A 13,328-nucleotide genomic window follows, 5' to 3' on the forward strand; every position below is an offset into this window, starting at 1 on the left:
TGAAAGTCCATCGTATTCGAGAAAGAACATTCTCTGAGTTTGAATATGACTAATGATGCGTGCGTGTGCGCCTGAATATCCGCCAGAGTACCGTTGCGTGTCCTCCGTGGATCTGCGTGGAAAATGGCGTCCGATAATCGTCCGCTGTCGCTCCTTCGCGAACCTCGGATTATTCTTCGCGTCTCTCCAACGCGGTCGGCGCTGTGACGATACGAAAGTTACCCTCGGGGAGCTTGCGACGGGCTTGCGGCGCTACGTGTATAAGAGTCGTCAAATTATCCCGGACATGGTGGTCGACGTGCATCCACCCGACCGACCGGTCGACGCGACGCGACGCGACGCGACGCGACGGCGGAACTCTCTTTGGGATATATCGTGGTTTGTTTACCCGAAACTACTGTCCCAGGACGTTGCCAGAGGATCCGTCTCTGTCACTTCGTGTACAAAGGGACTCGGCCAACGACGCGGGCTCGACGCGGAGTAAAGGCGAGTTGGACGACCGGTCGTCGGCGTCACGGGAGAAGGTAGGAGGGAGGGGGAGGGAGGGGGGCGAAAAAGTGTCGCGTAACGACAGCTTATTTCGCGCGAGACGTAGCTCGGACGTCCGCCGAGGTGACCGAGGCAGCAAGCCCGGAGAGCGAAGAATGGGGGTCGAATCTGAGTTGATCGGGCGACCGACTCTCGCCTACTTCCGTAGCTCGCTGGCAGTTTATTTCCGTTCCGGCGTGGAACGAGAGAGTCGATGGCTCGGCACAGCGAGTGAGGGGAGACGCGCCTTGTCCTAACGATGTGATTTATCGTCGCCTTACCGAGCCCGTGACACCCCGTCATCGTCGGTACACACCGGCGCCAGCGGGGGATAACCATCCACGTCGATTTCTAGCCTATCGCGCAACCCCGGCGATAAGCGGCTTACTGGAAGTCTGTCGAAGAGCAAACCATCGACGGGGCGTCGCTGAAATAGCGCAAACAACGAAAGTCGCGCGGCTTAAGGGCGGCTCGCGGTGATTACGTCACTCGGCCCGGCCCGTCCGCGCCGTGTAGAGATTGCGGCTCGCAACGTCGCGGGCGTCCGCCGAGATCGCGAGATCTCATGAGATCTCAGCTGCGTCGTTCTCAGTGAGGTAAATTTTCCGCCGGCAAATTCGTCGCAAATACTCGTCCGCGTGCACGCGCGATATTCTCGCTCGATTTATCTGCGATCGACGAGCGAGGAGGTCGAGATCCTCGTTCGCACATATCGCGTGCGAATATCGCGGCCGTGTGACGTTGTTAGTAAGTGCCAATTTAGCAATCCGCTCGGCGCCAGCCAATTCACCGATCTGTCAAACTGTCAACGTGCGAGAACGGGCACACGCGAGCGTGCGACGCAAATATCCTCGGCGAATCGTATTGTACGGCTGATCCGACGACAGATAGTTGTTAGCTGCGAGTCGAGGGGCCTCGTTGATTGAAATAAGTCCCGATCACACACGGGAGAGGCAATCGATGCCGATCCTTCCGATACTTACCACCGATGCTTGAGGGTCTATCTCATCCGCCCACGCCGCGTCGCGCAGGCTTGGTCCTTTCCGCGATCACGGAAAAATAACGACAGCGAGGACACGTGCATATTAAACAACAAGATTTATTATTCATATATACAAACGTTTACATATTCATTTGACCATTTAATTAACCATGAAGCACGATAGAACATCCGTAGACAAAACATGTACGCTCTTTCAGACATTCGCGGACATTTGACAGTGAAAGGAAGGAAGGAAGGAAGGAAGGAAGGAAGGAAGGAAGGAAGAAAGGAAGGAAAGAAGGAAGGAAGGAAGGAAGGAAGGAAGGAAGGAAGGAAGGAAGGAAGGAAGGAAGGAAGGAAGGAAGGAAGGAAGGAAGGAAGGAAGGAAGGAAGGAAGGAAGGAAGGAAGGAAGGAAGGAAGGAAGGAAGGAAGGAAGGAAAGAACAAAGGAAGGAAAGAACGAAAGAAGGAAGGAAGAAAAGAAGGAGAGAAGGGAGGGAAGAAGGAAGTGAGTTCCATGAGAGAAAGAGAGAGAGGGAGGGAGGGAGGGAGGGAGAGAGAGAGAGAGAGAGAGAGAGAGAGAGAGAGAGAGAGAGAGAGAGAAAGGTGATGGGAATCCTAACGGCGGAAATTATTGTCTCTGTACACGCGCATGACTCGCGCCCGACGATGACTCTCGAGCGACGAGGGTGGAGTGGGTCGTCGGGTGTCGCGTCGAGCGTTCCTCACGACGCTCCCCCGGATTATAACGTTCTCTCCGCTTAAACACGAGAGGCTACCGGCTACCTTCCCTTATCCTAGGTGAAAAACAGGAATAGGAATGAAAAGGAATAGGAATGTCGACATAGGGGTAGGCGGGTCCTTAACGGTATTTATTGTCTATTTACAGGCGTCGTTAATCGCGTACGACGACGGTCTTTGGCGTAGGATCCGGAGGGCTGATTCGCGGCGGGCGCACCGCTACTTCGTTTATATACAACTTTCCTGTACACGCAAACTCCTCGTGTAAATATCGTGAGTGCGGTGCACCGGCAGTGTGCTCGGTCGTATCGGGCTCAGGCTCTTCTCGCCCTTCTCCACGTAGCCGTTCGGATAGATCCAGGAGTCCTTGGCGTGAAGCACCGACGACGGTGATGGGTAATCGAGGTCCTCGAGATACCTAAAGTCTTTCGCCCGCTCGGGCTTGTTGCTCGCGTAGCCCGGCTCGAAGATATTCGGCCGTTTCTCGGCCTTACTTGGTATCACGTCCGGATCGTCGTCCGGCAATTCCGCGTTTATCTGCCCCTTCAGGTCATCCCGCCGAGTCTCGTTCGTCGCCGTCGCCGTCGCTGTGCTCGTAGCCGTGGCCGTAGCCGTCGCCGCCGCCGCCGTCGTCGCCGCCGCCGCCGTTGTCGGCAATGACGCGGCCGAGCGATGGTGGTCCTCCTTGCTCTCGTATTGCACCAACTCCGCCTGCACCTTCACCGGCTGCGTCGGATGGTTGCGACGGTACAGGGTCAGCGTTATCCCGACGATCAGAATGCAAATAGCGGTTATACCGCCAGCGAAGCATGCCACCAGGAGGCTATAATCGGTCGTCTCGTCGGAAATCCCGCGACCTGAAGGAACAAGCGCAAAACGTGATTCGCGTCGTCGTCGTCGTCGTCGTTGTCGGTACCCGGGATTGGCTCTGGAAACGAGCGTTCCAGCCTTGTAACATATGGCGGTCCCCGGTGGACCGTGTACTTATACACGATGTGTGCTGTCCCCGAGACGATAAAAAAATTGATGGGGAAAATCTCGAAGACAGATATTTCAAGCATTCGAGAGACGATTGGAATAATTCAAGAGGGACGATACTCTCCGCTCTTCCTTCACTCGATAACGCTCCACGTCTGCGCCTCTTTTTTCCCGTTCCTCCCTTTCTTTCTTTTTCTTTTCTTTTTCCTTTTTCATCGCTTGGGGACACATTTTCTAACGAATTTAAGAAGAACCGGCGACGGGGTCGCTGTAGCGATTGCGCTGTTGCGATTGGCATGCGACGATGCGTTTGAGTGACGCGCTCGTCACGAGCTTCGTATAATTAACTCAGGCGAACCGGTTGACGTTGCGACGACGAAGAACATTTTGTGGATTCTGCCGTGTTTACGCTGCGTCGAACTCCGCGCGCGAGCTCTGTTGGCTTATCCGATTTGATGACGATACTTGCGAGATGAGCACGGAGCGAGAGCGTTATTGATCGCACGAATGTCAAGTTAGTTTTGGACCATCGGCAGTGCGCGCACGTCGCAATTCGATAATTAAGCGACAATCAGCCACATCGGATTAGTACGTAACGATGGGAGCGCGCTTTCTTTCTGAGTCGGCGAAATCGATTTCCATTAAACGGCGAACATATCGACAATTTACTGCCGCGGGAGGCGCATTTTGGCCATGCGCGCGCGCGCGCGCGCGAGGCTTTAAACGAGGCTTTTCTAACGTCGGACGACCAGCGAAGATCCTCGCGCGATCGGTCTGTCGTCCGGTCAATTTATCTTCCTCTTTTAATGAGTCACACGGATATACGACGAAGAAGGAGAAGAAAAATATTAAATCTCGCACAAATCTCTTCCACATTTGCGAAGTATAGGAAAACACGCGCTCTCTCGTCGCGACTCAGTGGTCGTTCTCGTTATCCACCGTCGCGTCATTAACGTCGGATTCCGAGGTCGTTCGGGCTGTTCTCACCGATCTCATCCCGCTGAAAACTCCACCCTCCCCTCCCCTTCCCCCCTCCCCCCGTCGACGACAGAAGACGTCGCCGACTAGAAAAGAGGGCGATATCAAATCTCACTGATTGTAGCGCGCTCGTCGCAAGATTAATAGCCGGTCGTTGCGCGCGCACGCTTGCGGGCGGAACGTGTGATTTTCTAAGTCTGCTATGTAGCCGTGTATTCTCCCGCACAGCAAAGAACATTCGTCCTCATCAGGATGGACAGCCGAACTGATGACGACATCAACAGCGTCTGGGAGTGGCGTCCGGTCCGACGTGTCCGGTAAACGAGATTCGCTTTTTCCTTGTACTTATTGGATCACGGAGGAAACGCAGGCAGCTTCCGGAAGCAAAGATTAAGAGGCAGCCGGAGAATCGGGTCCGCGGACGGCGATGGCCAGGCTCTTTGGAATTCAGAAAACGCCTCGGTTCGTTAGCCAACGGGCGCTCTCTCTCTCTCTCTTTCTCTCTCTCTCTCTCTCTCTCTCTCTCTCTCTCTCTCTCTCTCTCTCTCTCTCTCTCTCGCTTTCCCTCTCTCTCTCTCTCTCTCTCTCTCTCTCTCTCTCTCTCTCTCCCCCTCCCTCCCTCCCTCCCTCCCTCCCTCCCTCTCTCTCTCTCTCTCTCTCTCTCTCTCTCTCTCTCTCTCTCTCTTTCTTTACTATCTTGCACGAGCGCGCACGTTTTGTGTGTGTGTATCTCTTTATATGTGGGGTATGTATGTTTGTATACACAAGTATATATACACACACACACACACGTACACACAGCGTGACGCGCATGCATTCGCACGAAAGGGAAGCCACACATCAGTCGAGAACCTAAGGACACGCGCGCGCGCAGTTCTCGAGGTCCATCATTCCGGGAGACCTCGGAAGCTTCTTCCTCTCCTCACGAGCGTTTCCCCATTGCTACATCGTTAAGAGCGACTGTTTGCCACCCCCGCGGGAATAGGTGGATTGGGTCGCCGCAAGATTCGGTAGCGTTCGGCAAGAGGGCTCGGAGCGATTTCCCGATATGGTGGTGGTGGTAAATGACGCATATATACAGAGTCGGCCCGGGATGAGCTCGACGGTCAGGGTAGTGCGCGCGCGTGTCACGTGCGTACGCATGTTACGTACGCAGGCATGGATGTACGTATAAATACATAGTCATACATATATATATATATATATATACATGTATGCGCGCGCGCGCATACACACACACTTGCATGCCACGTTTCCACACGGTGGAATCGTGCGTGAGCCGGCATGAATAACTCATGAGGATGGAAATTAAAGACGATAAATGCAGCTGGAATGAGACAGCAGCGAGGAAAGGGACTTGGGTTTTATGGGATTTTAATTCAAGGTCCGCGAACCCGGCGGGGTGCGCAGAGGAGGGAGCGCGACGGTTGCAGTAGCAACAGCAGCAGCAACGGCGGCGACGGGCCGCCGCGCGGTTTCTCAAAATGCGACCGCCGAGTCTGTCCACCGTTGTATAATTGCGCCGGGCGGGGATTCAACGTATCGGCTAATGCCCGAATCGCTAATGTCCATGTGTGAGCGCGGGAGTAGCGCACGATTTGTTCATCCGACGCGGATTAACATTCGGCCATGGTGGCGAGGGGCTGCGTGTTCGCGGCGACGGCAGCAGCCTCGATTCCAACGAGCGAGTTCGAAATGGATTTAATCGACGGCGAAATGTGAAAGTCCGTCGACGAGTTCAACGAGCGAAATGGCGATACGCGTTTGTCGAATATTTTAGCGGAACCGCGCGCGCGCGCGCACTCCGGCGAGGTCCGCGAGAATTCGATTGCCCGTTCGATCTGATATTTTACAATACGGGGACAGGAGGTGGTCCAGGTGATTGTGTACAATTGGGAAATTAGGTCGAATTTGCGGCAGCGTCGCAACCCGCTCGTGAACTCCGTGACGAGTAGCGGTGACTACCTTCTGAGAGTAAAAGTTGAAAAAGAACGAGCTGGGTGAAGCTGGGGTGCCAAGAGCGAAGTGACAAAATTTCAGAGAAGAGGCGTCTGTAATTCACGGCACTTTATTCAAGCGTCTGCGCGCGCGAACGAGGAAATACGAGGAGACTCGTTAGAACAGAGAAAGAGAGAGAGAGAGAGAGAGAGAGAGAGAGAAAAAGGACGAGTATCTTGTCTCTGTTGCCGCCCTTTTTATCGTCAAGCGCGAGACCAAGATTCCAAAGTCGGCCCAAATGCGTGTATAATTGCGTCGAGAATAAACAAGAGCCCTTGCGCGACGTGTGCCGGCGTGCTTGCTTAATCTCACGGCGCAATTCGGTCCAATTAAGAGCCCGGCCCGAATATCCCGAAACTCTTTCCACGATGCTCGTTAGCGCATATTAACCTGCCTCGTTATTATTTTTGCTCCGACGTTAAGATTGCATAATGAAGGCACCAGGGTTAATCACGGTGGGCGAAACACTCTCTATCGGCGTAATAAAATCTACATACATTAAGACCAATAATAATAACCCCGGAAATTATACGCCCGGGGGAAGATAGCGACGGGGCGCTGCCTTCGATATAAACGCGCGCGCCGGCCGTTTCGTAATCTCCAGCGACCTCCTAGCCGGCGTGAAATTCGTGTCGATAAAAGTTTATTCGTCCGTGCACTCTCTAAAAGGGCGCGCGAGGACTCGCATTAGCCACCTCAAGCGAGCCTTTCCGCGACCGTGTAAACGGCCAAATACTCGTGGAGATGCTGTTCGCGTGGTGCTGGTTGATTCCAGTGTGCGAGACGCGGAGCCATTCCCAGACGGAACAATGTTTAACGCGCGTTCGTTGAATGTAACAATTAAAAAGGAGACAAACCCACGCTCGTCGAGAGGGGGGGGGGAGGAAGTGCAAGAGGACTCACCAGTGGTGTACATCGCCACTCCCTTGAGCGTGACCGGTTCCAGGACAACAGGGTCACTGCGACCCTTGGCATTGACGGCATAAAGATGAAGTCTATAATTCCGGCCGGGCTCTAAGCCGGGAACCTCGAAGACCGGGCCGGATGAGCCGGATCTATCGGTGTGGTTCAGGTAGATGGTATTGACATGATAAACGTTCTCTTCGCTGTAGACCTCGAGCTCGTAATTAGTCAAGGGCAAACCACCGTCGAATCCCTCGGAGCACCTGACGATCAACCAGTCCGCGTCCCTCGAGTCGGTGGCTTTAAAGTCTTCGTGACCTGTTTTCACACACAGACGCACACAGTTCGACACGGTTAAACCTCCGCTCTCGAAGGAAGAAAAACACGCGGGCTCGCTAGAGCTAATTGCTTCCCGACGTGAACGTCACCGCGGCTAAGTACACCCGGCGACGTCGATTAGAAGGACCAGTCCGAAATTAAATGGCTAATAATTCCGACGAGATTCGCGTCACGAGCCCGGGTCACGATTCAAGCGGTGTGCACAGCGACGGACAGCCGTAAGTCGTCGGTGGCGAGAAACGTCGATTAAGGATCGCGACTCGGACTAACTGCAAATTACCTTTCTGCGAGGAACCCGAAGCGAGTCTCTCTCGTCGGATCGCGCTCTGCGTTCGTTAAACACCGCGATTTATCGGCCAGTCTGATATCTCTTTCCGTCTTTCGCTCGCTCTATCTCTCTCTCTCTCTCTCTCTCTCTCTCTCTCTCTCTCTCTCTCTCTCTCTCTCTCTCTTTCTCTCTGTTGAGAATTCGGACGAAACAATTTCGTTGACTCACGGAGAGAAAGAGAGCGACGCTTTCCCGGAATTCTAATGACGATCGGTCCCGCTACGAAGAGCACGGCGCGTCGATTATCCGATTAAATTATTCGTGGAAACGAGCGGTCCGAGCTAGGAAGGCCCCCGCCGACAATCGATGTCGAAGAACAGGCTAATTTTACGAGCGCTTTCACGCACGGCCGGCGGTCTCGCGTTTCTCATGGGGGAAAGAGAAACAGGGAAACAAGCTGTTGTTGAACGCATCAACAAGGGCATCGGCCGTAAAGCGTCATCTACGATGATGGTCGGGTGTAATGGCGCAGTTAGCAGGTCGTTGAGAGGGTTCCGGGAAAGAACCCTCCCGTTTCGTCGTCGTCGTCGTCGTCGCTTACCCATTCGATACGCGTAGGGTCCGGTTGACTGGAGGGCGGTGCAGTTCTGCAAAGGGTAAGGCTTCCCGGCGACGATGATCTGAAAGAGACAGGGTGTTCTCTGCACCCCTATCCGATTTCGCGCCCAGCAGGCGACCGTGCCGTAGTCCATGTCGTTCGCCGGCGTGTAATTCAGCCTGGAGCCGTGCCAGTGGCTCGTGATCAGACTGAGCGGCTTCACCTGCGCGAATCTGGTGGCCGGTACACTCATCAGTTCGCCGGAGTTGTTGAAGGTCCAGTGGAAGGTCATAGGTGGCGGTTTCGACTGTACGCCGCAGACCAGCGAGATCGTTTCGTGCTTCAGGGCGCCGACCACTTGGGTGGAAGAGCCGTCCTTGCAGATCGGTGCGTCTGAAAATACGAGGGGCGCCGGCTGGTAGATTCAATTTAGCGCGCGTCCGTCGCGATGCCTTCGTGAGGAAAATAAGCGCGGCCGCGCAAAGCGCCGCGCCGCGACGCCAACGCGCCACGTTGGCGGTTTCTGATTTCCATTTCTGGCCCGATAATTGACGTTTCTATGTAAACGCGATTTCACGTTCGATAATATCGACGATGTTGCGATAGGGAAAAAAAAAGAAAGCGAAGTAGAATAGAGAGAGGGAGAGAGAGAGAGAGAGAGGGAGAGAGACAGAGAGAGAGAGAGAGAGAGAGAGAGAGAGAGAGAGAGAGAGAAAAGGAGGGAACGAATGCATTAATAAAATTAGAATAATGACGTTGTCGCACCGTGAGCGTCGCGGAATATGATGAATTAAGGACATCGTCGTTTCCGAGCAAACTCTCTCCGGGTTCGAGTCGATCCGAGCGGAAGCGGGCGTAATATACTCACACATTACTTCGAGGGTTACCGGTCTGCTGGTGGATTTCCCTTCCACGTTCGCCGCCATGCAGGAGTACTCCCCGGCGGAAGCTTTCGTCACACTCTGCAACACCAGCGATTGCCCGCCGGGAAGAATGATCCCCGCGGTGGCGTTCTGATGCAGCTCCTTGCCGTCTTTGAACCAGAGGAGCTTGTAGGACTTAGGGTTGGCGCGGACCTCGCACTCAAAGTACACGTCGTCGCCCTCGTTTATATCGTTCGCCTTCAAACTGGAACCCAACTTAATGCTCACCACCGGAGCGTCTGAAAGCATCGGTAGCGAGAGAGATACCTCACATTTTCGTTTCTTGCGATTTCACGCAGGCAAAACGGCAAGCTTATTTCGACTAGTTAAGATCATTCGCGTTAATCGTTAAATCTGCCTCGACTGACAGCCTCAGACTTTTTCGTCTCGTTTTGACAAAGTTCTCGGACATTACGAGACGAACGTAATGTAAAATGCAAACAAATACAGACACGCCACGTATACACACGCGCGCACGGGACGAAAGGAAGAAGACGAGGCTTCACGGTGACTTACAGTACACCAGCAAGTGCCATTTGTCCTCCAACGCGCTGTTGGGCACCACGGGATTCTCCGCCCTGCATGTCAGAAATTTGCCGTCGTCTTCGATGGTCGGCACGTAGCTCAGCATGCTTCTCGTGACGTTCGGACTGTCTGCGAACTACGAAGAACTCAGAATCCCAGGCGTCGTCAGGCGGACTAACGGACGACGCGCGCCGATAACGACGGCGCCGCGGACGCGGAGCGCGGGTACTCACATTTCTGGCCATGTGTTTCACTTGATGCGTGCCCTTCCACCAGGTGATGACCGCCTCCGGCTTGGAACCCGAGCTCAGACACTCGATCTCGTATGTTCTTAAGGCCGATAAGTGCGCTCGCTTGTTCGTAATGTTGACGATCAGCGGTTTCACTGTAACGGAGGGCGAGCGGCTGGCCGATGAAACGAATTACCGAGCGATCTCCTCGATTTGCTTGCTTCCCGACGAAATAATCATCGCGAGAGCAGGAACTGATCGTCGAGTTGAAACGAGAGGAAGAGATTCGACTTTCTCCCGCCTCCTCTCTCTCTCTCTCTCTCTCTCTCTTTCTCTCTCGGCGATAACGAGACATAACATCGAAAAGAAAAGAGCGTGAGGTCCGAAAGGACCGGATCAACCGCGATTATTTCTTATCACGCGTCCAATTACAATTAGCGCGACTACTCACGGTTCACATCGAGAATGATCTCGGAGACGAGGGGCGTCATAAGCTGCGTATTGTTCGCCTTGCAAATTAGCCTGGCGCTCAGAAAGTCCCTGGTGACCCTGGAGACGTCCAGCCGATTTATCGTGATATCGTCGTGCTCGTGCGTGTACGTGTCGTCCAGCATCTTGCCCTTCAAGTACCACGCGACCTTCGGCGGTGGCGAACCTCCGATCACTTCGCACAACAGCGACATCTCACTATCCTCGTTAAACGGCTGCAGCGTTTTAGCCAGGCTCCTGCTGACGCCGGTATATATCACCGGCTTTTTCGGCGGCACTGTCAGCAAATTGAATTTCGATCGCAGAAATTCATTTCCGCGCGATATCGGTACGATGCGCCGCCGTTTTACGCACATGTATGTGTGTGTGTGTGTGTGTGTGCGTGCGTGCGCGCGCGCGCGTACATTTTATATGCGTGATTTACTTTTTTATCGCCTCGTACGACAATATCGATTTTACTCGTTACGAACCCACGACGCGCCTGCGCGCACGATTTATCGTAATGTAATAATTAAACGCGAATTCAATTATTCGAATCGATTCACAAGCAGAAATCAGATTTACGCTGGAACCACCGGAATTTACAAAGCCGGACGGTATTGTATTAAGTTGCCCACGTGTTATATCATCGCGTGTACGGACGTACACGACGGACGGAGCGCTCGGAAAATGATAAGAAGGCCGGTTCAACGCCCGGCTCTTTGATTTGTGCTTTTTTTCTTCTTTGTTCTTCCTCCCTGTGTGGGATTTTTTCCTCTTTTTTACTTTTTGTATTTCGCTCGACCAACACGCCGGTAACGTGAGTGAGATTAACACCTGTTGAGTCGGTAACTATGACGCGACCAATTAATTAATTCAAAATCGTATTAGATACCGCTGAGTGAAGCCGCATCGACCTTATAACCAGACGCGTATCGAGCCACGCGCGACCCACCCCGATACCGTGTTTGTTCTTGCAGCTCGCTGGAGCCGGTCCAACCGCATCTGCCGATTCCGTAACTTCGTTTCGCCTCGCGGCTGCATTTCCGCATGACTATCCGTTAAACAGCCGCCCGCGGAAAATTACGGTAACGGCGAATCGCCCGGTATCCTTCCGCATTTGCCGCAGTTTTCCGCGATTACGTAACGATCGTGTATCCGGCGGATGTGCCGCTGGAATACGAATAAATCAGAACGCGATGAATGGACGCGCAGCATATGTCCCTCTTTCCCATATGCGCCGTCTGATTAAAATCTCGTCAAGCGCAATCCTCTGCGCCCGCGTGGCTCGATAAACCGCGATAAAACCGCTCGATAAACCGTTATTAAACGCGCGACGTGTCCCTCCGTAATAACGTACGATTGATGATCGACAGGACAAAAGACATACGTAAATATTATATAAAATATTGATATATATTTTTCACGATGAGTGTATATATATATATTATAAAATATATATATCAAATCGTCAAATATATATACACATGTACATATGTGTGGTCAAACGCGAAGAGGGAGGGCTTTATGCCCTCGACCAACGCGGGCCAACAAACGCGGGGAACTCACCTATGACTACAAGATTAATCCTCTGATTCTTCGTAGGACTGTTTTTAAAATCCACCCTGCACCTGTACACGCCGCTGTCGGTGGCCTCCAAAGGATCTATCTCGAGCTCGGCGGGCTTTACCTTCGTCCTCATAACCGCCCTTTCACCGAACACATACGGATCTGACCAAAGCTTCGCCTGACTTATCTGCCTCCCACGAGCGTCCATGCTGTATATCGGTTCGCCGTCCTTCTCGTCTTTGTACCAAAATACCATGATGACGGTCTCGTCTCTAGTCGGCGGATCGATGTCGCAGGGTATCTGAGCTTTGAAACCGGCCACCGCGCTAACGTCTAATGTAGGCACTGAAAAGCACGCGCAAGCGCGACAAAGTTATCCTTGCGTCGGGACATGGCGTAATTTCCGTGTTATCCCACCCCCTCCCTTCCCCGCTCCTCTTTCACGACTTTCCCTCTCGTCTACTTGGACGATTGTAAAGTTGGTTAAAGTCGAAGATTTTCTTTTTCAACCAAACTCTGATGGCCGACGCGATCGATTTCGGCGTGTTCTTCTTCACGCAAAGCGGAAGAGCGAGGCGAATTATCGCGTCGCAAAGCAGCCCGCGAGTACGTCCTCCGACTTCAGATCGGTCAAACAAGCTCTCTACGGGTGCTTCCTGCGCACCCGTATTCCAAGACTGTACAATTCCCTGTACAATTCCGCCATTTTCGCGAGCGTACATGGTTTCCCATGGCGGTTACGCAGTGCAACGCATTACGCGGCCGAGTCGTACGCCCAGCGAGAACGCAATTCTCCGGCGGAGCGCGCTGCCATTTTCCAACAAGTCGTGCACGCGTCGCGCCCGTCTGCGGCTACGCCAACGAGTCCCGTATCCGTTAACACGGGTCACCAGCATGCCCTGCCCCATCCCAGCCGGCCGACCGTACGTTTTCTCGGTCCGCAAATTTGGAGTTTTAGTCAGTCACCGTCGGCGCCGATCGAGTTACTGCAAATTGGTCGAAGCCCGCTCCGCCTGAAAACTGAAGCCGCCACCGTAGCCCGGGTAGCCCCGAAACGCGCGCGCGGACGTGCATGCGGAAACAAAGTTCCGGAGCGCACGGGGCGCGCTGCGCGCACCCTCGCTTTCCCGCCATCGCGGGCCGCCGATGGACCGCACGACCGAGTGAACCCAATTAATCGGTCTGGTTGCCGATTTATATGCCGACGCGCCGAGCGTGGGCGCGATTTTATTGGCTTTCATAGCCGTCTCATCAATCGTCCTGCCGCCTAACGCCCGTTCGGACCGCTGCGCGGCCGCAC

The 13,328-nt window shown here is 53.7% G+C and overlaps 1 protein-coding gene across 2 annotated transcripts in view; it reads right to left on the reverse strand.

The window, feature by feature from the left end:
* Positions 1-2,398: 2,398 nt before the first annotated feature.
* LOC105191318 (hemicentin-1) overlaps positions 2,399-13,328 on the reverse strand; it is a 32,884-nt gene continuing 21,954 nt past the window's right edge. For both annotated transcript variants that reach the window (XM_025307388.1, XM_025307389.1), the window contains exons 2-9: positions 12,029-12,373; positions 10,443-10,757; positions 9,995-10,146; positions 9,753-9,897; positions 9,182-9,475; positions 8,317-8,706; positions 7,109-7,426; positions 2,399-3,108 (exon numbers count right to left, since the gene is read on the reverse strand). In XM_025307388.1, the coding sequence (XP_025163173.1) occupies positions 2,480-3,108; positions 7,109-7,426; positions 8,317-8,706; positions 9,182-9,475; positions 9,753-9,897; positions 9,995-10,146; positions 10,443-10,757; positions 12,029-12,373 (2,588 nt within the window). In that variant the 3' untranslated portion in view covers positions 2,399-2,479. The remainder of the gene's footprint in view (positions 3,109-7,108; positions 7,427-8,316; positions 8,707-9,181; positions 9,476-9,752; positions 9,898-9,994; positions 10,147-10,442; positions 10,758-12,028; positions 12,374-13,328) is intronic.

Source organism: Harpegnathos saltator, unplaced genomic scaffold, assembly GCF_003227715.2.
Source record: "Harpegnathos saltator strain DR-91 unplaced genomic scaffold, Hsal_v8.6 scaffold854, whole genome shotgun sequence".
Lineage (NCBI taxonomy): Eukaryota > Metazoa > Arthropoda > Insecta > Hymenoptera > Formicidae > Harpegnathos > Harpegnathos saltator.